This window comes from Schistocerca piceifrons, chromosome 2 (genome assembly GCF_021461385.2).
Source record: "Schistocerca piceifrons isolate TAMUIC-IGC-003096 chromosome 2, iqSchPice1.1, whole genome shotgun sequence".
Taxonomy (NCBI): Eukaryota; Metazoa; Arthropoda; class Insecta; order Orthoptera; family Acrididae; genus Schistocerca; species Schistocerca piceifrons.
The window spans coordinates 453,877,008-453,902,673 of NC_060139.1; the positions used below are offsets into that span (position 1 = coordinate 453,877,008).

General features: G+C 42.3%; 2 protein-coding genes across 12 annotated transcripts in view; both read left to right on the forward strand.

The window, feature by feature from the left end:
* LOC124777700 (probable low-specificity L-threonine aldolase 2) overlaps positions 1 to 3,770 on the forward strand; it is a 264,995-nt gene extending 261,225 nt beyond the window's left edge. For all 11 annotated transcript variants that reach the window (XM_047253193.1, XM_047253192.1, XM_047253190.1 and 8 more), the window contains one exon: positions 3,429 to 3,770. In XM_047253193.1, coding sequence (XP_047109149.1) covers positions 3,429 to 3,599 — 171 coding nt within the window. In that variant the 3' untranslated portion in view covers positions 3,600 to 3,770. The remainder of the gene's footprint in view (positions 1 to 3,428) is intronic.
* A 19,286-nt stretch (positions 3,771 to 23,056) lies between these two features.
* Positions 23,057 to 25,353, forward strand: LOC124777026. Its single transcript, XM_047252283.1, has 2 exons — positions 23,057 to 25,060; positions 25,293 to 25,353. The coding sequence occupies exon 1, from the start codon at positions 23,292 to 23,294 to the stop codon at positions 25,044 to 25,046; it is 1,755 nt and encodes a 584-aa protein (XP_047108239.1). The 5' UTR covers positions 23,057 to 23,291; the 3' UTR covers positions 25,047 to 25,060; positions 25,293 to 25,353.
* Positions 25,354 to 25,666: the final 313 nt, after the last annotated feature.

Consider the following 25,666-nt stretch of genomic DNA (forward strand, 5'->3'; position numbering starts at 1 on the left):
CCCAAGTTTGACAGCCACATATTAGTTGTGGAAGAACACACTGTTGAAAAAGAACTTTTTAAGTATTTTGGAAGATTATATTTAAAAATGGTTGCATTTCTCCAATAAGCTCTCCAAGGCTCAATAGGCAAACAATTTTTTGTTTTAAGTTTCCTCAGATATCAGTTAACTGTCCCAGTTAAACATATTGGTTAACATACTTTAGACAGTTATTGTTCAGTATCATTTGTCTTGTAGTTACTTAGTTATTGTACATAGTATTTTTTTGAACAGATTTATCGTAAGACCCACTTTTTTGCAACTGTTTAGTAAATCCTTTATAGAGGATTGTGGTTATATCATATTATTGGCTAGGATTACTGTATCATCTTCAAATCTCAACTTAGTGCATCTTTTTCAATTTATTCTAATTCTCCTTTCTTTCAAACAATTCTGAACACAGCCACCTCAAGAACTACAGTACTATAAACAGTGTGGGCGATTCAGGGTAAGCCTGCTTTGCTTCTCTTCCAATAGAAAATTTCCTCGTGTGTTTCCCTATGCTGTCAGAAGCCATGGATATTATATAATATATTTATGTACTTTACTTTGTTTCCACGTGTTGAGTCAATGCTTGTATAACTACAATGAGCCTGACAGAACCAAAAACCTTTTCAAAGTCTATGAAAGCCACACATAGTGGCAATTCATATTTATTGGCTTGACTAATTACTTCACTCTGGTGTGTGTATGGTCAGTTGATGTACAACCACTGCAGAATCTAGCTTGCTCTATGTGTTGTGCATCTTCTACAATAGCATTGATTTGATTTGTCAAAACTTCCTAGATAACAGTGAATAAACCAATAGGACAGTTATTGTGAGTACTCCCTTTTTGTGTAGAGGATTGTTTTTGCTTTATTCCATGAGATGGAGATGGTGCCTTTTTGTATAAAAGCAATAAACATTTTAGTCAGAAGTTCTAGTTGATCACCAGCAAGCTTATTTATTTGAAATATCAAGCCATCATGACCCGCTGCTTTGGCATTCTGCATTTCATTTACAGCTTTTCTTATTTCTTTTGAGAAGATTTCTGGGACTTCACCATTTTTATTTGTATAAGGTGACTGACAGGTATGAGTAGTAGGGAGATTAATTGCCAGCTTGTACACAACATGCCTTGAGCTCACATGATCGATAGTTGCGTGTGCATGAAAAAAAGTACTTAAAAATTCTTGTCACCATCTTCATCGGTGTTGGGAAGGACAGTGGTGGTAGCCACAGGCAGCTGTGTGTGGTCTGGCTTCCCTAGCCCCCCCCCCCCTCCCCCCAGTACTATGCAGCTTGCATTGCCTGATAAGGCTCTGCAGCTTCTGCCTGCAGGACAGGCAGCACGCCTGCTATTGAAGGTGATAAAGTTAAATTTCAAAATTTGTAGTTAGATTTCTGAAATTGTGCAATGAATGATGAATGAACCAAAATACCAGCTTTTAATTGTCACATAAGTATAAATATCTCAGATTTAGAGATAACATGTATTTGAGGAGAGATCACTGTTTGCAAAATAGGAGGCATTATGCAGGAGGGAGGCACATGGAAAAATGGAAAATTTCATATCTTCATGCAAAGTCTTTTTTCGCAGCTAACATACACACACAGTCACTGTTGTTTCATGATGCTGCTCTCTGGCTGGGCTGAGTAATGATCCTGGCTGGAGTAGATGGTGGGAAAATGAAAGGGTCACAGATAGAGAAGAGAGAACAGTGGAATTGGAGAGAGTCAGGAAAGACCATGCTGGAGTGGAACAAGTAGGTGCATGCAATGGTTAAGTTAGAGGAGCAAAGGAAGGAAAGATTTCAGTGATTGAGCTCGGATGGAGAAGAAGTGTAGCAAAAGGTGTAAGGAGTTCAAATGAGGGAAGATGGTTGAATGGTGTAGGAAGAGGTGGATGGATAGGCAGGTGAAGAAAAGAGGCAAGCAGAGATTGACGGCAAGCACATTCTTGGAAAGAAGAATGTGTATCAGGGAAAGTTGCCATCTATTCAGTTCAGAAAGCAAATGCAAAATATTCTCTACACAGTTCTTCCCCTTATCCAAAGTAGCATTTTCAAGGTAATAACCTTTGCTGTAAGCTTGGCTTTTATAAGTTTTGTTATTTAAAACTAATTAATAAGCTATGAAACTATGACAGATAGCAATATTAATTGTAACAATTGAAGTGATGAAAGGAAGCTGAAGCTGATGGTGGTCTGAATAAAGCACTCTCTTGTGTCTGCAGCACAATGGACAGGTTTATCACATGGGAACAAGTCTACACAAGTTTCAAACAACAGTTACTTTAAACCATACAGTTTCTGTTACTGTGATTTGTACAACCTATCATAGCTTCTACAATGTAGGGTAGTAAACATACAGTAGTGAACAAACTTTAATAACATATACTCCAGTTATTTCTATGTTTTTAAACACTTCCAATCATTTCCAGTCTTTAAACACTTCTCACTTTTATTGCTTCCGCTGTCTTGCAGCTGTCAAAATTGTATGACCGTTGTGTTTTGCAGTGCATCAGATGGCTTGTAAGAAGTCATGCTGTACTACTATGTTGTCACTTAAAATATACTATCCTATACACAATGCAGGAAAAGACGGATTGTTACTTACCGTAAAGAAGACATGTCAAGTTGCAGACAGGCACAATTTTAAGGCACTTACACAAAGTTTCTTACCACAGCCTTCAGCAGTAAAAGAGACACACACAAACACAATTCGCACACATCATTCCAGCCCAAGATGCTGGAGTTGGCAGTCGAGTCATGTGTGTGTGTGTGTGTGTGTGTGTGTGTGTACTGATGAAGGCTGTGGTAAGAAACTTTGTGTAAGTGCCTTAAAATTGTGCCTGTCTGCAACTTGACATGTCAATTAAGGTAAGTAGCAATTTGTCTTTTCCTACATTGTTGATATTCGTACGTGGAGTTTCCAGTGTTTAATACTATCCTATACCCTATGCAAAATTTTCCTCAAGACATGCTCTACTTCCAGAGCTGTTCTGTTGTATGCTTGAAGCAGTAACAGGTATGCACAGTGTGTCATCCTTTTATAGCTGGTGGCACTTGAAGATCACCCTCCTATTAACATATGATGCTTAGCCAGTCATACTAATAGAACAGTTAAAATATTGTCTGATAAAGCTACTCAAAGTATGTAGCAGGTTTTACTGCCCTAGTAGTGGATCTTTTTTCAATGGCAGACCTGATTAGTAGCCAGTTGTGCTTGAAGCTACAAAGAAACTGATTTTTATGAAGGGACATCATTTCTGATGTTGTACTGTCAAAGTGATAGAAATTAAAATACTTTCAGCAACCAATGAGCCACATCATAGTCTCACTTATTTGAGGCTGCAATGATATTTTAGTACACACTTGCTTCTCAATGTAAAATGTTATTTTTCAGATTACTGATGAAGAGACAGAGTATTTAGGAAAGGAAGCAGTAATTGTTAAAGCTTTGTCTTTGGACACTGGGCACATACGACTGGTAACATATAACAGCATAACAGATACTGATGCCAAGATGGTTGTGAAGAAGCTTCAGTTCATCAATCAAGAGCTGCAGAGGAGCTGATTAGTGTTAAAATATGTGGTGAACTCTTCAGTATCACAGTTATTCAAGCAGCATGAAAAACAGTGTAATAATTTAATGTGGGAATTAGCACCATTCTTTCTATAGCATAAGGTATAAGTTCGGAAAAAATGCTAATAAAAAAATAAATCAAATACTATTTGTCCAAAACTAGTAAGATGTCATCACTGAATTGTAGAATAACATTATTTTTTATTGTGTTATTGTAGCTTACCTTTTGTGATATGTCACACTGTCTCAAGCTTGTTTGATTTCATTTTTCATCACCAGCTTTTCATTGCCCTTTTCCTTAGCTTGATAATGTTTTACTGACAAACAATATCTCTCTCTATTATGTGAGCCACCCCCCCCCCCCCCCCCCCACAGGAAAGAGGATTGACTGCCAAAGTACTGGCAGCAAAGGGTCAGAATTTGAACCGCTCCTAAAATGCAGTGAAGGTCACATAACACAAGGTACAGAAAGCTGGTTAAAACCTGAAGTTGATAGCAGTGAATTTTGGGGAGAAATTGGTCATACAGGACATGTCCAAAAAGTAAAGCATCACAATATTTTGTGATGGAACTATACAATGCTGAGTGCTCTGACCAGTTGGGGAAAGTGAGGGGAACCCTTAGCTTTCCAGCAGTAGGTTGCTCAATTGTCTCCAGACCCTTGGAGATTTAGGACAGCTTCTTCTGTGAACTTCTACATAGTGGTCACATGAAAATTATGATGGAGAAATCTTTAGAGCAATGCTATGCAGTAAAGTTTTGTGTGAAGCTCAACAAGATGCTGCTGGAAACTTTTGGATTGCTTAAGAAAGTCATTGGTGATGGTTGTATTTCCAGATCACAGTCAAACAGGTGCCACAAGATGTTAAGAGAAGGTCAGGAGGAGATAATTGACAAGCCCTTGCGATACACCTGTTAACATTGCGAATGGACAGCCATGAGACTCTTGTGTGCCAGTCACTGAATTCAGATCGTTGAATGAGTCTTCGCTTGATGTCAGAAACATTAGAATTGTTGAAAATGGTTTTTTGTGGGACTTTATTGGAAGGGTTGTCCATGCAGAAGATCTGTGCAAAACTGGTGCCCAAACTTTTGACTGATGTGCAAAAGCAACACCGAGTGGCAGTGTGTGAAGAAATCAAGGCAACTCAATGAAGGTGATCCCAATTTGCTGGACATTTTGGTCACTGAGAGGTGAGCCATGGATCTTATAGTAAATTCAAAGAGGCAGATTGCAAAATGGCACACAATGTTGTCAGAGGTCGAGAAGAAGGTTCACATGAGCAAATCTTGGATGACGTCCATGCCCAATGTTTTTTTTTTATTTTATTTTAAATGCATAGGAGATAGCACCATGAGTTCATACCTCCTGGTAAGAGTGTCAGTGCTCTGTTTTGCAAGGCAGTGCTCCAGATACAATCATAGAGACTAGAGACACCCGCTTCCGAAAGGAGTCCTGCGCATTGTGGAAACTGCACCACGACACTACACTGACTCTCACTGCCTCTGACGTCACGGTCTACCTGGTCCACACTGGCATGTCAATAATGCCACAGCCATCCTTCAGCCCTGACCTGGGCCTGGTGACTTTTTATTATTTCCTCAGCTGAAAAGGGGCCTCAAAGAAAAGCATATTGATTCAGTGGACAATGTGCAAGCTAATTTGATGGCTTCCCTGAAGGGAATCCCGACTTATATCAAATGGAAAGGCTAATAGGAATCAGAGCTGGTGTATTTGATGCAGTATACAAGAAACACCTACTGAGACAAAAATTGAAGCTCCCATGCAAGACTTTTATGGCAAGCCTCAGTATCAGGGTTGGGCATAAAATTATGATTGTATCATTTTATTGAGAACCAGACTCACTTTGTGATGTATCCAAAAGCTTTAGTGAAAACCTCAGTTTGCTAGTTCCACGAATCATACTGAAAACATCGAGGAGACTTTAATCATCCAACAATCAAATAACTACACTTTTGTTAGTGGTAGCTGTCACAAGACATCCTATGAACATTACTTCTCTGAAAACTGCATAGAACAGATGGTTCAGAACCCCACTCAGGATGGAAATATATTAGAGCAAATGGCAGCAAACAGACCTGATCTCTTTGAGTCTGTACACATCAAATATGGTATCAGTGACCAGACAGCCGCAGCAACAATGATTACCAAAGTACGTATGGCAACTAAAATAAGTAGAAAGTCTTATATGTTTGATAAACTAGTAAAAAAGCAGTTTTGTTATACCTCGATGACAAACTTGAAACTCTTAGCTCAGGGCAGGAGCATGTAGAGGAACTATGGCAACCTATGGCTCAAGTTATAAAAAATTGTTGGCCATGCACTGGACATATATTGTAATGTTACCAGTAGTTTGTCATAAACATATATTGGTCATGTTACGGAAAGTGTATTGTGTGGTATGTAGCTGGTTAGTTGCAACATAGTGGCCAGTCCAGACCGGTAAGTAAGGGCTACTGCAAATGAGGTGAGAGGAAGGTAGCAAGCTGGTTGTCAGTGAGTGAATGTCACCTGGATTTTCATATGGAGAAGAGGAGTGAAGTAAGACAGTGCATGTCTATGGGTGTTAGCAGCAAGGCAAGGCTCTAACTGTGCCTAAAGCTAATATACACATATTCGTCAAAAACACTAAAATTTATTCCATAAAATTTACAGAAAATCTAAAAATATCATTGAAATAGCAATAAGGAGATGAATCATTTAAAAATATCAGCCTATTTGTTCCATAGACCTTAAATCAGTTATTGGAACTTCTATGTGAAATTTTTTATAACAACAGTAACAAAGCTACAGACACAATAAAAATTGTGTGTATATATATCAATATAATGGAAGGAAACATTCCACGTGGGAAAAAATTATATATAAAAACAAAAATGAGGTGACTTACCGAACAAAAGCGCTGGCAGGTCGATAGACACACAAACAAACACAAACATACACACAAAATTCAAGCTTTCGCAACAAACTGTTGCCTCATCAGGAAAGAGGGAAGGAGAGGGGAAGACGAAAGGAAGTGGGTTTTAAGGGAGAGGGTAAGGAGTCATTCCAATCCCGGGAGCGGAAAGACTTACCTTAGGGGGAAAAAAGGACAGGTATACACTCGCACACACGCACATATCCATCCACACATACAGACACAAGCCTTGGCTTGCATCAAACCAGTTGCAGTAACATCGTCAACAGAGACGAGCATGCACGGATGAGAGGAGCCCAAACTGATTAGAGCGCGCACGGAGGCTTTCAGACAGTCGTTCTTCCCGCGAACCATACGCAACTGGAACAGGAAAGGGAGGTAATGACAGTGGCACGTAAAGTGCCCTCCGCCATACAACGTTGGGTGGCTTGCGGAGTATAAATGTAGATGTAGATGTGTCGTGGGGGGGGGGGGGGGGGGGGGTTGCTCGACGGAGCACAGGGAAGTGAGTCTTGGATGGATGATGAAACACGGTGTTTCACACTAGGTCCGGTGAAAGTTTGTGGTGTCACAAGAAGTCAATGCCTAGTATAGGTTCCTCAATTTCGCCTCACCAAACCGTGTGTGGAAGTAACTTTCCTGCGGAAAGTTCGTTGCCAGTGGCGGTGGCCAAGGTTCGGTGGCCCCAACAGGTTCGATTGCAGGAGGGGGCGTGACCGTGGGCGGAGCCGTTGAAGTCCCAGTTGCTTGTTTACTGCTTCCTGGAGTGAGTGGAACAGTCGGCACAGTACGGCCCGGCCGTGTCCGGCTGCAGGACGATGAGCCTGAACCTGAGACTTGTCAGGTAGGCTGTGGCTGAGTTCGTCGGGGCTGCATGGTACTGTGCATTTACCTCTTACGGATCTCCATGCAGTGCGGGACCAATGCCGATTTCTGCAATTGCTTTGTAAGACAACCTGCTACCGCCACACAGTGGGCCAGAATCTTGAAAACGTGGCCAAAAAGGAAAAAAAAAAAGTTTAAAGATGGGGATTTTGGACTATTAGGTTGGCAGCAGCAATGCTGGGACAACTGAATGCCGGCTGTGCGGACGACCAGATGTTCATTTGTTCGGTAATATCTCAGGTCAAATGCGGCAGTTCATTGTTAGCGGCGCGCAGCTGGCCAGGCTACAAAAACAGTCGTGTTGTTGAAGGAAGTTATTTATGTTTTGTGCAAGTGAAACCAATACTTTCAATATGGAATGTATTCCAGGAGGTATGTACCAGTGAAAAAACACTTATATCACTATTAAATCATCAATTATGCACGTTTACATTTCAATTAATGTACTACAGGGAAATGAATGACAAAATCGTAAAATGCGCCTAAAAAAATAGAGATAAGTTACGAATTCCACGACATTACGCTTTCTTTTGCGCTGTGTATGCAAGTATATATTATTACCTTTGTAAATTAAGCTTCAAATCCTGCGACTAGTTGCGACTCTGGCTTTGAGCCACGTTTTAAGCGACACTTGCAAAATGTCATTGTTCAGACATCTTCAAAAATGACAGTAGAATCAATTAATTATGAGTTTTATTTGTACAATTTAAATTACAATCGACATGTAGAAGCATTGTAAAGAATAAAATAATTAGAAAAATGACGAAAAGTGTAACACAGATTCTTTTTAAATTTCAGTTTCATCTGATCCAGCGTATTCCAGAATCGGATTTTCGAGGAAAGATATTTTTCTAATAACAAAAGAATATTTGTCAAATGATTTGGAAGGGGTCATAGAACATTTGGAAAGGTCGTTGACAGAAAAAAGTGGACATACAATTAAAATTCCCTATGATATGAGGCCTACCATTTCGATTTTGTTAACAAAGTTAAGAAGTAAGTATAAGGAAGCAACTCGGCGACAAGGATATTTTTTCAAGAAGTCTTCAAATATGTCTGCTTGTGTCTGTATATGTGTGGAAGGATATGTGTGTGTGTGCGAGTGTATACCCGTCCTTTTTTCCCCCTAAGGTAAGTCTTTTCGCTCCCGGGATTGGAATGACTCCTTACCCTCTCCCTTAAAACCCACATCCTTTCGTCTTTCCCTCTCCTTCCCTCTTTCCTGATGAGGCAACAGTTTGTTGCGAAAGCCCGAATTTTGTGTGTATGTTTGTGTTTGTTTGTGTGTCTGTCGACCTGCCAGCACTTTCATTTGGTAAGTCACATCATCTTTGTTTTTAGATATATTTTTCCTACGTGGAATGTTTCCCTCTATTATAACCATAGTATATATTCCGATTGATTAGAAACCTGCAAGTGTGACTAAATCAACAGGCCGACCTGCCACAAAATTTGAAACATTATCTGATAGATCTAAAAGAAGGAGAACTGAGGAGATTCGTACGAAGTTCAGTCCTGTCGAATTATCGCTCGCCGCGCAAATGAGTCTTCAATCTTCAGGGCACCTAGATGCTGCGAAGATTGTGAAAGACGTCACACTCTCAAGTCCATCCAAGGTGAAAAAATACAAGGCAGGCTTGCGATTTTCAACATCATCGCCACCCTCATATGATGCAAATGAAGGTCTAGCACTCCTTTTCGACTTGAAATTGTCAAAAGAATCTTACCAGCATTTGAGAAATGGGGCTAAAGGAAAAGGCTTAAACACACTATATCCACCGTATTCAGTTGTTTTGGTAGCAAAAAAAGCTTACTGCCCTCCAGACGTAACCCTCACTTTTACCGAATCAAAAGCTGAGGTACGGTTGCAAGCTTTGTTAGACCACACTGTTCAACGTGTTCTACTGCTGAAATGAGATGATATTTTACATATGAGTGATTTGGAAATGTCTAATATGGCCCTTATTTTTAAGTGGGGCTTTGACGGAACCTTCGGGCAAAGCATGTATAAAATGAAGTTTTCAGATTCGAGTATTTCAGATGCAACTTTATTTTTCACTTCGCTTGTTCCACTGAAACTTGCAGGTGTAAATAAAGAAACTAAAGAAGAAAAGATCTTATGGATTAATCCGAAGCCATCTTCAAGCCTCTTTTGCAGACCACTGAAGTTAGAATTTACAAAGGAAACAGAGCAAACGTCTTTAAATGAGAAAGCGTATTACGACAAACAGATCGAACAACTCCAGTCATTCAAAACAGTTATTCATGGGAAAGACATTTCCATTAAATACAATTTAAGCATGACCATGGTAGATGGTAAAGTGTGCAATGCTATCACCAACACGAAATCTGCGCAACGGTGCTATCTCTGCAAGGCTATGTCTGCCCAATTTAATAACATTGACGAAGTTTTGAAAAAACAAGTTACCACCGATTATCTGCAGTACGGACTATCAACTCTTCATGCCTGGATTCGATGTTTTGAATGTTGTATTCATTTGGCATACCAAATGAAAACAAAAAAGTGGCAGGCACATAAAGCAGAAGATAAAGAGGAAAAAGCAATACTGAATGCCAACATTCAAAAAGCTTTCAAAGAGCAGCTTGGAATTGTAATTGACATGCCGAAACAACGATTTGGCAGTACGAATGACGGAAACACCGCTCGACGTTTTTTTTTAAAACACTCCAACATCAGCACTGATAACTGGAGTTTCCGAAGAACTAATCCACCGTTTCCATATAATTTTGCAGACGGTTTCGAGCGGACGTCAGATCGACATTGAAAAGTTTCGAGCTTATGCCTTAGCAACTGCCAGGCACTACGTGAAAGAATACCCCTGATACAACATGCCAACAGCAGTCCATAGATTGTTGATTCACGGTCCAGACATTATTTCTTCGGCCATTTTACCCATCAGTCAACTATCAGAGGATGCTCAGGAATCAACCAATAAGTTGATAAAGCAATATCGCCTGAGTTTTTCTCAAAAGTTTTCAAGAGTTAAGACTATGGAAGACGTGTTCAGGAGATTGTTGGCAACGACGGACCCCTACATTTCTTCCTTACGCAAATCTTCGCCGAAGAAACTGAAGAGTTTGTCGCCAGAAGCTGTTGCCCTCTTAGTTCCTGTGGCGGAAGACTATGAAGATTCAGATGCAGATGCAGATAATGAGGAAACTGTTTGTGGATGATAACGATTCAGTTGAAGCAGAAGATGAAAAAGAATAAGAAAATGAAAACTTGTAAATTAAGTTATAAAAAATTTACAAAATAAATAATTGTAATTAAAATGAAATAATTTTTTGTAATATTTTACACCATCTTCTAACCTATCTTCTAACCTATATTTGGTCCTTTCTTCGAGTTTTCCACTTTTTTGGTTTATTTTTTAAGCATTAACTACAATAACCCCTAAATACTGACTTTTATATGAATAAAAATATACAAATATAAATAAATAAAAAGACATAGATTTTGACCGCCATCTTGAATCCACCATTTTTAAATTTTTTGAACTCTGTCATCATCAGTAACCTCGATAATTCCCTCAAAAATTACTTTTATACGTAAAAATTGATAGTAGTGTACATAGAGCCTGCCATCTTGGGTCCGCCATTTTGTTTTTTTTTTTTCACTTTTTGATATCATATTCTTAATCAGAAACTCCGTAAACCCTTACATACTAAGTTTGGTACAAATTGAACATATTTTGACCAGCTTTTTGGGATTCTGACCCACTGTGCGCCAGGACAACGATTTGCCACGCCACAATCTGTGCAGTACCACGCGGAAACCTGCCACATGGCTGGAACTGCTTCGTTCACAGGTCTACCTCCTCAGCATCCGACCACACATGCGCCTGCCTTGGTTCAGCATCAGCACATGCCTTCCTACTTCGATACCTCGGCCTGCAACAGGAACTGCAATCCATGCAGATACCTGCCACGTGGCCGGAACTGCTTCGTTCACAGGTGTACCTCCTCAGCATCTGACCACACCCGCGCCTGCCTCGGTTCAGCATCAGCACTTGCCTTCCTACTTCGATATCTTGGCCTGCAACAGGAACAATAGCTGTGCCTGATGTCCACCTCCGTTCCACTGCTACACCCCAGTGTTTTGTGCCACAACATTCACCTTATCCGCACACCATTTTGAGTAGAGTGACTATGAACAGTGAACATTCACACATTCCGTCCCATGTTCGACATCATTTCCCACACTGTGCTTCTGGACAGCCCCCACCTCTGTAGCCTCCCTGCAACACAGGTCGCCCCGGCTTTGATCATACATCGAGCTTTCCATGGACTAACACACGTTCTCAAACTTTGAACTTCTTCTCACCTGTCGCCCCAGCGCCAGCTACAGTTGAGTTTCCGCTACCATTCTCGGCACATCTCAGTGCCTCATCCGCGTCAGTCTTCCGAGACGCGTCAATCCAAACACACCCGCAACATGCTGAGCTTCCGCAACTGCAATCGACACATTACAGTGTCTCACCCGCGTCAGCCTTCCGCGTCGAAACGTATCACGCTGAACCCCAACATGTCACCTTCACGCTGCCACCCGAACAGCCGTTGTTGCCACATCCCCTGGAGGCACACTCTCCTGCAATACTACAGCAACAACAGCTCAATTCAGGCAGTGCCCCAACGAACTCAGCCACGGCCTACCTAACAAGTCTCAAGTTCAGGATCATCGTCCTGCAGCCGGACACGGCAGGGCCGTACTGTGCTGACTGTTCTGCTTGCTCCAGGAAGCAGTAAACAAGCAACTGGGACTTCAACGGCTCCGCCCACGGTCACGCCCCCTCCTGCAACTGAACCTGCTGCGGCCACCGAACCTTGGCACTACCCATACTGTTACTTCCACACATGGTTTGGTGAGGTGGCACTGAACTGCAGACCACCTTGCTACTTCCCAAACGCCAATCGCAGGTTGGTCCGGGTGCCGTCTCCTGCACACAACATGACAGGCAACCCCCAGTGTTCCATTCTGTCTGGGAACGATCGGATAATTGCGGACGACTTTACATTTAAGACATTTCGTCGGGATACCTATTCCTAGTGGACACAGGCGCCAATGTCTCGCTGCTGCCTACGTCCTTAGTGTCGTTGAACATCCGCCCTCATCATACTTCACAACAGGCTGTGAATTCAACTAAACTACAATGCTAGGGTTCAACTTCCCACGTCATCTCACTCTCCTCAAACTGCAAACTCGAGTGGACTTTTTTAGTGTGCAAAATTGACGAACCTATACTAGGCATTGACTTCTTGCGACACGTGTTCCCGAACTGACAGCTCCTACCCCACCCCTCCCGAACAGCACCTCAGACAACTTCGGCTCCTGTGCGCCGCCGTGTGACCGTCACTAACAACACAAACAGTGCACTTGCGCCAAGCATTTCGCCCGTGACCGTGCTGCCACAGGCCACGCCCTCGACAATGGACTCACTAACGGCTCACGAGCTCTACCAAGCTCACCCGACCATGGTGCCACTGCTTCGGGCCGTGGCCATCTTGCCACGTTGACTCCTGGGACACCACAAACTTTCACTGGACCTAGTGTGAAACACCGTGTTTCATCATCCATCCAAGACTCACTTCCCTGTGCTCCGTCGAGCAACCCCCCCCCCCCCCCCCCCCCAATGACACATCAGTCTGGGCTCCTCTCATCCGTACATGCTCGTCTCTGTTGACAATGTTACCAGAAACCACGCACAAGTGCCTTGTCGAGCTTGAACGCGTCGCTCGCCTATGCAAGGAAAACTTCGAGCTCTCCCTCCGGCTCCACAAAACACAGCTGCAGCTCTCCGATGCAGCAAAGGAATTACAGACACTGCAGCAAGGACAAAGCAAGGTCAGTAAGTGCAGGAATCTGCTTGCAATCCCAGCAATCGAGCCTCCGTGTGTTTAACTCCCACTAACCCTCGCAATGTGCTATCAAGACTGCCATAACATGTGCTGACAGTTCCACAGGGCCACACCCTCCTAACACGGCAGCGTTTGACACTTGGCTGGACACAAGTGCGCATGTGCGACGAGCTTGGCCACCGCCACTGGCAGTGAACTTTCCGCAGGAAATGCAACCGCACTGCACAGTCGATGAGGGAAGGCACATGTGGCGGGAACAAAGGTGTTTGATAGCCAGAGTCATGCGCACTCCTAACCTCACTTATTGCTGCAGGCTCGAAAACGTCTGGCGAAGTCATCGAGTGAGAGGCATTGTGTTGCAGTCCTGGCGAGTGTACATCGCCCGCAACACGATGTATGTCGATCACAAAATCCAGCATTAGGTGCTGGGCCGAAGTCGTTATTCGAATGCTGTGTTGATGAAATACACGATAAAATAACGAATGCAGAGGTCGCGGACGTAGTAAAACGGCGAAACGGAAGACGTTACAACTCGGGGTCACCAGTGAGGAGGTTTACCGGGTCGGTTGCACCAAATATCACACCCATTTAGCACTAGTTCATTTATTAACCTTAGCACATACAAGGATCACAAAGAACTCAACTGAACATGGCAGAACAGCATGTCGATGTTGGTGTCGATTTCATTGGCGCCACATAATCATGAATTTTATGGCTCTTTTCTGTGCAGATAGCAGCTTTCTAATCAGTGCCTAATAATATAAGATCCCAAATTCCAGAAATAACCATGATAAGTTGATTTAATGGTTTCCATACATTTGCGGGAACAATGAGTAAAGCATAAGTTGCAGAATACCTACAATCTTTTGCACAGATCCAGGATTTGGTTTGACCAGTTTAGTTTGCTGTCAGTATGTAAGCCCAGATATTTTGAAGTATCCACCCTAGCCTCGGCTCCCGTCGGATCCGCCAAGTGGCTCCGAACACCACGACCACACCTAGCCTGCCCCGCCAACCACACATTGTAAACAAACTGCCTCCCGTGCCGCCAGCAACATTTCCGTCATCCAATGGCACAGTTCACAAGCTTTGCCTCATGCCAGGTCCCCTGATCTCCAGTAAACGACGTCGACTTTGTCCTGAGTGCCTCTCCGACCTTAAAAATCAGATTTCTGAACTACTAAGCTCCGGTGTCATTGAACCCTCTGCCAGTAGCTGGTCTACGCCCATACATATGACACCCAAGAAAGACGGGTCCTGGAGCATGTGAGGAGACTACCGTCGACTAAACTCACGAACAATTATGGACACCTACCCCATACTCAACATTGCCGAGTTTACCAGTTCCCTCGCAGATGCGACCACGTTCTCTGTCATTGATTGCAAACAGGGCCTACCAGCAGATCCCCAAGGCACCTGAAGACATCGAGAAGACAGCAGTCACCACCCCGTCAGGGTTATTTCAGTTTCGATTCATGCCCTTCTGTCTGAAAAACGCAAACCAGACCTGGCAACGCTTCATCAACGAAGTGCTATTCGACCTAAAATTCTGCTTTGCATATCTTGATGACATTCTTGTGTTCAGCTCCTCCGTCGAGGACAACATTCGACATGTGCAAACTGTTATGAACACTCTCGCGGCAGCAGGCATCAAGACCAACCAGGACAAATTGCAGCTACATCAAACACTGTCACTTTTCTTGGTTTTCAGTTAACTGCCGACGGCATTTCACCACCCCTGAGAAAGTACAAACAATACTAAACCTACCCAGACCTTCATCATTTAAAGAGCTCCAGCGCTTTCTGGGGACGGTTAATTATTATCGCCAACATCTACCTCGGGCTGTGGAGTTTCAGGCTCCACTGACGCACGCCTTGGCAGGTACCAACACTTCTGGATCTCGGCCCGTTCCATGGACCCCTGCTATGACTGACTCTTTCACTGCCTTCAAAATCTTCTTGCCGAGGCCTGAATCTTCGCGCATCCTCATGCCAATGGGCAGCTTTTCATCACCACAGACGCGAGCGATACTGCCATCTGCCCTTAGCCAGACAATTGACGGCCAAACTTAGCCTCTGCAGTTCTTCTCGCACAAGCTCACCACTGCACAACGGAAATATTCCGCATTTGACAGGGAGTTGCTCGCGGTCTACGAAACGATTAAGCATTTTAAGATAGACTTGGCAGGACTGTAGCCACTGTACACGATTGCTGGTAGTGGTGGTCGTGGGAATGTTTTGTTCTCAAGAATACCAGGCTCCAGACGGCCACATGGCACTACTGAGAGGAAGACAATCATGTTCATCTTATGGCTCTGGCACATCATACTGCATCTGCAGCGGCAATTTGAGCAGCAGGTGGCACCACAGTGACACAACAAACTTACAAATTGGTTACTTCAAGGACAGCTCTGAGCCAGGCACCCCGTAGCATGCATTGCACTGACCCCAAATCATCGACTTTCATGACTTCAGCAGTGTCAAGCGAAAGCTCATTGGAGGGCAGGCCAGAGCTCAGTTGTTTCTTCTGATGAAAGCTGATTCTGCCTCAGTGCCAGTGATGACCATGTGTTTTGTTTGGAAAGAGGCCGGTTGAGAACCTGTAACCAACTCATCTGCATCCTAGACACACTGGACCTACACTTGAAGTTATGGTCTGGGGTGCAGTTTTGTATGACAGCATGAGCACTCTTGGAGTTATTCCATGCACCCTGATTGCAAATTTTACATTACTCTGGTGATTCAATTTGTTGTGCTGCCATTCGTGTGCAGCATTCCAGGCAGTGTTTTCCGTAATGCTCACCCACGTACCACTCTTGTAACCCTACAGGCTCTGCGCAGTGTTGCTATGTTACGTTGGCATACTCATTCACCAGATCTGTCTCCAATTGAGCACACATATAATCAGATATGTCCAGCATCATCCGCAACCAACATTAACTGCACCTGTATTGAAATAGCAAGTGCAACAGCCATGGAACTCCACCCCACAAACTGACATCCAGCACCTGTACAGCAAAATGCGTCCACATTTGCATGCTTGCATACAACATTCTGGTGGTTCCATCGGTTATTAATATCCTAGCATTTCACATCTGCAATGGCTTATCTCATACTTACACTAATCTGTAATCTTGTGATGTTTACCACTTGAATACGTTGCCTAGACAAATGTGTTCCCAAAATCTCATTAATTATTTTTTGGCATTGTAATTTTTCTTTCTATCAGTGTATTTATCCAGAGAACTTATTCTGGATCAGTGAATCTAAATATTAGTGTTAGTAACTTATTCATTGAAGGATCATTTTACAATTTTATTATTTTTTGACAATGTACCTCATTGTACATAATAATGTAAATTTTTCTTCTTTGCTGATACTTATTGATAATACATGAGACCACTTTAGGTGTTAGTTAATAAGGCTTTTAGGAGTGTTATGAGCTTGATTAACACTAACAGTCTTGCTGTTAATTACAGTAACACAAGCTTTATTCAATTTCACACAACCTCTACAGATGAAGAAATGAAGAAAAAGTAGGTGACCAGCAGACAGCTAGCCTACCAATACTCCATGTTTCACAGATCACATTCACCATGAATGTCAAGTTGAGGAATCTGTCAACTAATTAAAGTTTACAGAGACTGTAGAAATATGGAAGTATAATTTTGTAGAAAAGTTCTGGTAGAAACTAAGCACTTCAGGAGTACAGAAGACCACACACTGAAAATAAAACTTGCTGGAAATTGGAATAATCCTTTTTCAAACTAGGTATCTCTCTCTCTCTCTCTCTCTCTCTCTCTCTCTCTCTCTCTCACACACACACACACACACACACACACACACACACACACAAGCACACACACACTCATTCATGTCTGTGCTGCTATAGGGTGCTAACTGGACACACAAAGCCAGTGCTGCATTTCAGCAAGTGGACTAAGTTGTGGTAGGGTTTGTGTCACATGGGGTGAGTAAAGGAGGAGAGAAGCTGGAGGCAGGAGAGATGTTGGGGGTGGGTAGTTAGCAGCTCAGAGGGAGGCTGCTGGTTTTCTGCCTAGGAATGTTGGAGGGAGTGGTGTGCATTACACTAGCTAAGCACGTGGAGCAAGGTTGTCTGAGAATTTTTGGAGTGGCACATGCTGAAGGTGACATGGGTGTGTATTGGGAGGGCATGACAGGACAGAGGAAATTTTGTTTTGGAACAGTTTAGCTGTAACCATTCATTCATGAGGACAGCTGGTTGGTAGCCATACCAACATTAAAATATGTACAGTATTTGCTGCAGGGTTGGTATATGACAAGGCTACTTTCACATGTGGCATGGACTCAGATCAAGCTAGATCAGACAGTGACAGGACGGGAGTAGGAAGTGCTGGATAGGTGGATTGGGCAAGTCTCGAATCTTGGTCTTCCACAGGGATATGATCCCTGTGGCAAATGGTTGGGATTGGAAGTGATTTAGAGATGGACTACGATGTTGCGTATGTTGGGTTGGTGATAGAACACCACTTTAGGAGGGCTGTGAAGGATATTGTGTAGGATGTCACTCATTTCAGGCCATGATGAGAGATAACCAAAGCCCTGACAAAGGATAAAGGTCAGTTGTTCGAGTCCAGGGTGATGAGGGGGTGGTGCTTTGGAGCTGATTCTTGGAGTTGGTAGAAAGAATGGGGATGTGTGAGAATATGGCATGGGAAATCTGCATGTGGACTAGACCTGGTGGTAGTGCTTGTCCGTGAAGGCCTTTATAAGATCTCCAGCATACTGGACAAAAAAGTTTTCGTTGCTGTCTGTAGGTGGCCAGGCAGTATGGGATGTATTCTGTGGTGTGAAAGGAATGGCAGCTGTTAAAATGCAGGTACTCTGTGTGGTTTGTGGGTACATTGTGCACAGATTTGTGGTTGGAGCCATCAGAGAGGTAGAGGTAATTGTCCAGGAAGATGGCACATTGGTTTGAGAAGGACCATGTGAAGTGGATGTTCGAGAAGGTGTTGAAGTTGTGAAGGGATGATGATAGGTTGTCTTGGACTCTCTGAGTCCAGATTATGAAGATATTGCCAATGCACATGACCCAGAATAGGCTAGGAAGTTTTCCTCTGTATGATCCATAAACAGGTTTGTATAAGAATGTGCTCCACAGATTTGTTTGTGTACTTTTCCTTCAAAGGAAAAGTCGTTGTGTGTCAAGATATAGTTGTTAAAGTGTGTAAGGAATGAGGTAGTGGGTTTGGAGTCTGACGGGTGTTGGGAGAGGTGATGTTTGATAGCAACAAGGGCAAGGGCAGGAGGCATGTTGGTGTATAGGGAGGTGGCACCAACAGTGATGAGTAGGCGCCCAGGAAAGAAAGGGGTAGAGATGGTGGTGAGACAGTGAAGAAAGTGGTTAGTATCTTTGAGGTGGGAGGTTAGATTTTGGACATTGGTTGAAGATGTGGGTCAACAAGAGCAGAAATTCTTTCAGTGGGAGCACAACACCCAGCTGCAACAGGGCATCCAGGATTGTTGGGTTTGTGGATTTTGGTGGGCATGTAGAATGTGGGTGTGCAGATTGATGGGATGATGAGGGAGATGGGCTCAGTGGAGAGGTTCTGGGAAGGGCCTGTGGATTTCAATAGTGATTGGAAGTTATATTGGGCTTCTAAGATGGGATATTTATTGCAGAACTTGCTGATGGAAGAGTTAGACAGTTGATGGAAGCCAGATGACAGTGATGGAGCCTTTGTCTGCAGGGAGGATGATTAGGTCAGGATTTGTTTTGAGGCTGTGTATGGCTGTCTTGTATTGTGCTGAAAGGTCAGTGTTCCTGCAAAGACACCTGGGGAAAGATGGTGAAGCCAGTTTGGAGGTAAGGAATTACTAAAAGGTGACCAGGGTTGGTTAGTTGTAAGGGGGTGAGGATCACTGTTGGATGATTGTATGAAAGGGGTGAGGCAGTGTTGGGAATAGATTGGCATTGGCTTAAGGGATTGGTGACAAAAAAGTGTTTCCACTGTAGGGATCAGGAGAATGAGAGTAGGTTAACTTGGATTCATGGCTGAAAGTGGATCCCTTGTAAGGAACTGAAACTTCTGTAGGACTGAGAGTTTTGGTGGGAAGGTTGACAACAGTGTTTAGGATTTGAGCATGTCTTGTGCGGCACCCTATTGCACCAGTTGCAGCCATTACGATTGTATCACATGCTCTTCTACATAACACCCGTACGGTGGATCACAGTTGAATACTTTCTATTAATTACCTACTATATTTGACCTCTGAGTCCACCCAACATTTCTCATACATTGCTCCTGTCAGAAATTTATGCCTTTCCATTTTCTTCCTGCAGATGATAATCATTTGCTTGATCAAATATCCTCACGCCACAAAACCATCCTATTAATCACAGCACAATTTCTTCCATCCATTTCACTCACCAAACTCATGCATTGTTATCCAGTTTCCCTTATAATCAATTAACACTTTCATGTTTCTATTTCCTGCATTGTTTCCCATTTCACTAACACCATCCCCACCGCCAACTGACCCCTGCTCCATATACCTTCACCTTTTCAGAAAAGTATCCCCTTCCCTGGATAAAACTTAATCACACATCCTGTTCCTCAAATACTGCCTAAGCCATGGAATTCTCTCCAATCGCCTAATCATAAAAATCCCCTCCTTTCACAGCAACTTTCACCTTTTCAGATTCCGCCAGACCCTGTCCCTCCCAAACTTGGTCCTTCAGAAACAACTCTCCATGGCACAGGTGTCCCAGAACCACCTTTACTTCCTCCACAAGATACTATCACTGTCCAGTCTTCACAACATAAGTCCCATCTCCAAAAAATGAAAACCTTGCAGTCCAACACCTGGAAAACATTCCAGACACCACCTCCATAAGTTGACCAACCTGTTGACATCTTACTCCAGCCTTGTGGCACCACTATTCATTAGCACCCATCATATGCACAGTGAACCCCCTTTCTCAACTGCTGACAGCATCCAGACCCTGCATAGCTAACCTTATCAATTTACTTCATCCTCCAAATCTCCCTCCCAATACTCCACAAAATCTAGAGCAAACCCAAAACCCCATTGTTTACCTTTCCTCCAAAAACTTTAGTCCTACAGAAGTTTCAGTTCTATCCAAAGGCCTCATCTTCAACCTCAAACCCAAGCTTTACCATGTTGGACTTGTCAAAGACCTACTCGTCTTCTCCGAATTCCTATGGCGGAAACATTTCTTTGCTACCAATCATTCCAATCAGGGTCAATCTAATCACAACACTAAACCCTGCCTCTGCCTCTTCATATCACCATCACCTCCAACCACCAAACCATCTCTGGTCATCTTTCAGGAATTCCTTACCTCTAATTGGCTACATCATCTTCCCCCAGGCCCCGTCCTATGGAACTAACCTTTCGGCACAATAAAGGTCAGCCATACATAACCTTAAAATAGACCCTGACCTAATCACTCTCCCTGCAGACAAAGGGTTCAACAATGTTGTGATGAATTGCAGTGACTACCTGGCAGTAGGCCTTCGTCAACTGCCTGACACCTCCATCAACAAGCTCTGCCTGACTGATTCCACCCCAGAAATCCAACATAACTTCCAATCGTTACTGAAATCCACAGGTTCTTCCGCCATCTCCCTCCTCACACCAATGACAGCCCACACACCCATCTTCTACTTGCTCCCAAAATCCATAAACGCACCAATTCTGGATGCACTTTTGTAGCTGGCTATTGTGCTCCCATTGCAAGAATTTCTGCTCTCGTTGGCCAACGATCTCCAATGAATCTAGCCTCCCACATCAAAGATACTAACCACTTCCTTCACCATCCCCTCACCATCTCCGCCACTTTACCTCCTGGGTGCCTACTCATCACTGTTGATGCTGCCTCCCTTTACATCAACAGGGTGTATACGACCCAGAACAACCGGGAGATCCGGGAAAAGCCCGGGAATTTTTTCTTCCGGGAGAAAACTTGGGAATTTTCTAGAATTCCGGGAACTTTTTTGTTTTAGTTTTCAGTTAAATTCTTGTAATTTTGACTGGTAAGAAACAATACTCTAACAAAGGATGTTACTGTATCCCGCTACTGCAGAATAATACTGCAGCAATAAAACATGAACGAGAGCAAAAAATAGAAAATAAAACTTAAGTTGCAAAGGAAATGCACCTTACAGAACAACAAAACACAGTGTTCATGCAAGCGTCTGCCAACAGCAAAATGTGTCAAAGGCTTTCGGAAGACTAGACAATGTTTCATAATAACAAATTGTCTCCGATGAGCGTGACGTCACAACTGTTTACATTAAGCCTAGTTTACACAACGACATTGGGTGGCGCCACTCGTTCCGTGGAATGAGTTGCACGCAAGTGGATTCATATATGACTGTAGACACGGCGAAACCAGTATACACTTCATTTTCGTCGTTTAGTGGCTCGCTGAGTCGTGTCTGAAGCGAAAGTTTTGGTAGCTCCACGTCGCACTAGTTGTGAGGGTGTTAAAGCTTGTTGCATGGAATCGCTGCATAAGCAAAAAATAATAAAAGTATTTCGATTCGTGACTGGATGAGACGCCAGCTTGGTTGCTCAGCATCCTTGCTGAAATAATTTATAACGGAAGATCCCAGAAGTTCTTATAATTATCATAGAATGTCACCAGAACTATTCACGTTTCTTCTAAATAGAGTTAATTATGCGATAAGCAATAAAGGTACTGTAATGCACGAAGTACTGTCGCCAGAGCTGAAATTACATATCATATTGCGTGCATTACAATGGAGAATACTCGGCATGCTGTAAGATGCAGTTTAAGTTGGTGATGACGCTTATTGATTAACGCCAACAATTATTAACATCAACAGTGATAATTATTAACATTAACAGCAATAATTATTCTAAGCAGGCTGCATTAAGAGCAGAATGGTTTGCAAACTACCTTCTTGAAGATAGATCTGAACAGTGACAATATTTCAAAATTCAAACATATGTGAATGGGGAGCAATGCAGCGACGTTTTAAATAGGCGAATATTGAATAAAGAATGCAGCTTCTTGAATTTGTATAACCTTTCCCTCCTGTCGACGATACTGCTTAACAAAGAGTTGGGCAAATCGAACGATGGGATTTCAGTCTTGTAGACGAGAGCATTGCCACAGCTAGAATTACACTAGCTTGTATTTTTCGCAATTCAGTTGTATATGTGCTCCTAACTCAATAAATTTTTCCCTGCAGCTCAGATATTGTCAACCATCTATGTTATGAACGCACATGACGGACTCAGCGGCAGCAATATGTTGCTTATTTTTGTAATCAGCACCACTGAAATCCCACAAACATCCATGCAAAGCATAGATATCCAAAAAGCGAACATTATTCTCCATTCCTCACTTCATATTTCAGTTTGTCTACACTCAACTAACAGATATAACCTCGAAAACTCATGCAACTAGTGTCGCCAAAGATGGAACACGCCGAAAGTGTTAACTTTAAGGCTAGTTTACACGACGACACTGGGTTGCGCCACCCGTTGCGTGAAATGAGTTGCACGCAAATGGTTTCATGTTTTCTGTCGACACGGCGACACCAGTATACACTTAAGGGGGGACGTACATGAAAATGACCAAATTTGTGAAAAAAATTTTATTGGCTCTTCATTTACTACATGGTATTGAAATTTCAATTACCAAATATTACGTTCCAATTCCGCTTCTAAGGGGGAAAAAAATAATAATTTGTAATAGCTTGCACAGGGCGACGCCCCCCCATCTTGGTCTTCATCCTCTCGTATATCTATTTATACTGCGTTTTTTTCCAGTTTTGTGCAGTCACAATGCAGGGAACGTTTGTGTACTACATCAAGAAGGCTGTGGAATAATATCTCTGCCGCTGGTTTTATATTCTTTGATTTATAGCGTTTGTTTACGAGTGTTTGTTTGGAATACATTTTTACGAAAGTTGTAAGTAGACTTGTTATTATATTTTGCAGCATGCCGCGTTCTAGTAAGGTGTTTAAAAAGGTTAGAAAGTGTCAAGCTTCTCGATGTAGTAAAGACAACTTGAAAACCAGCCCCATAATAACAAATGGAAACGATACTTCAACCAAGAAAGCGAGTGCTTCGAGAAGGAAAATTGACAGCTGTCAATCACTTGATGATTGTGGCTCAGACACTCAAGCTACTAGTGGTTTTAGGCTTATTGATTTGAAAATACTATCTGATATTATATCATCTGCTTGTGTATGTGCTGACTGTGGTGCAAAAAGTTTGAGATTATATGACGAAGAAAACAGAATTGGAATAGTGTGTATGTTGCATCTTACTTGTGAAAGCTGTCATTCAGACACTGCTTTTAGAACTTCGGCATCAAGTAACCGGATATATGAAGCAAATATGCGTTTAATATATGGCATGAGATGTTTGGGCATAGGCAGGGAAGGTACCAGACTGTTTTGTGGGATCATGAACATGCCACAACCAAGTGCTAGGTACACCACTGGAAATAAAACACTGCTAAGTGCTCTTCAAGAGGAAGTGGAAGAAAACTTGAAGTCCTCTGCAAAGGAAGCTGTGAAGATGAATAGTGAACTAAAGACAGAAGCAGATAACACGCCAGACACCGATTTGTGTGTGTCATGTGATGGAACGTGGATGAAGCGTGGACATACATCACTGTATGGAGTATCATCTGTCATTAGTGTTGATACTGGAAAAATTCTTGACGTTCAGGTAATGAGCAAATATTGCTATAGCTGTGTACTCGGAAAGAGAGCTGGTGAAGTGGAAGAAAATAAGTGGCAGGTTGAACACAAGAAAGTGTGCTGTAGAAATTATTCTGGTTCTAGTGGTGGAATGGAACCTGCAGCTATGAAACTTATGTTCCATCGAAGTGTGGAAAAGTACGGTGTTAGATACACAAAATACCTTGGTGATGGTGACTCCAGCTCCTTCAAAACTGTTTTGGAAAGTGAACCTTATGGTCCCCATTGTGCTATAGAAAAGTTGGAATGTGTTGGACATGTGCAAAAACGAATGGGAGGCAGACTTTTAAAATTGAAACGTGAATTGAAGGGCAGGAAACTTGAGGATGGAAAACTTTTAGGTGGTCCCAACAGACTCACAGACAAAGAAATTCATTCTTTACAAGTGTACTATGGCAAGGCAATAAGGGACAACAGTGGAAATTTGAATAACATGCAGAAGGCTGTGTGGTCTATTTATTTTCATAAACTATCCACAGATGACAAACCTGTACATAATTTGTGTGACATATCGTGGTGCAAATTCAAGCAGGCTGAGCGTGATGGCATGAACTATTCACACAAGCACAGTTTACCTGTGGCTGTTTTAAGTGCTATAAAACCAACATTTAGGTGTTTAGCAGAGCCAGACCTCCTACGAAAGTGTGTGCATGGAAAGACACAAAACCCTAATGAAAGTTACAACTCACTGATTTGGAAACGTTGCCCAAAAACAACATTTGTTTCAACAATTATTGTTGAAATTGCTGCATATGATGCTTGTTTAGTTTTTAACAATGGTAATCTTGGAAGAATAAAAACTCTACAGAGGCTAGGATTTCATCCAGGAGCTTTCACCTATTCAATATTGAAGGACATCGATGACAAAAGAGTTGCTGCGGCTGATATTACAGCCAATAAAATTGAACAGCAGGTTAACCAAAGAAGACAAGCAAAGAAGAGACTGCTTGCAGATGAAGAGGAGTATGCATATGGCTTGCACTAGTTCACACAGAGACGGTAAGACCTAATACAAACACTATCAAATCATTGATTCAGTTTTCCCGTAACTTACATTTTTATAACTTTATGTACCTTTTTCTCAAAAACCACAAAAGGTAGAGAAGTGAAATTTGGTATATGACTAGTCAGTACTATAGTGAAAAATTCTGTGGAAGGAATTTTCATTTAATAAAATAGTAAGGTATTTATGGTAGAAAATATTCCTTAAATTTGATATATTATTTTTCAGGGAAATTGGGAGACCCGTAAAAACTGAACAAAAGAAGATATAAAAATTCTGCTCCACAGAGTTTTGTAATTATTTGGTATGAAAGTGTGTACAAAAATTCATTAACATTGCTCTCACAGTTTTCTCAAAAAAGGAACATTTGTAATTACATTGTTGAAAAAAAATTAATTGTTAATAATTAAAGATGTAAAAGGTCAATAAAAATGAAAATTTAGGTTCATATGCGCATAACATTTCTTAATAACTGTACCAAATTTGGATTGATTATCTTAAAAAATTAGAGTTTTATAAAATACTTTTAAAATTACTGCAGTTTCGTGTACGTCCCCCCTTAAGTTTCGTCGTTGTGTGGCTCGCTGAGTCGTGTCTGAAGC

Coding starts and splice junctions, on each gene's coding strand:
- LOC124777026 (XM_047252283.1), top strand. CDS start 23,292: ATGCCGCGTTCTAGTAAGGTGTTTAAAAAGGTTAGAAAGTGTCAAGCT.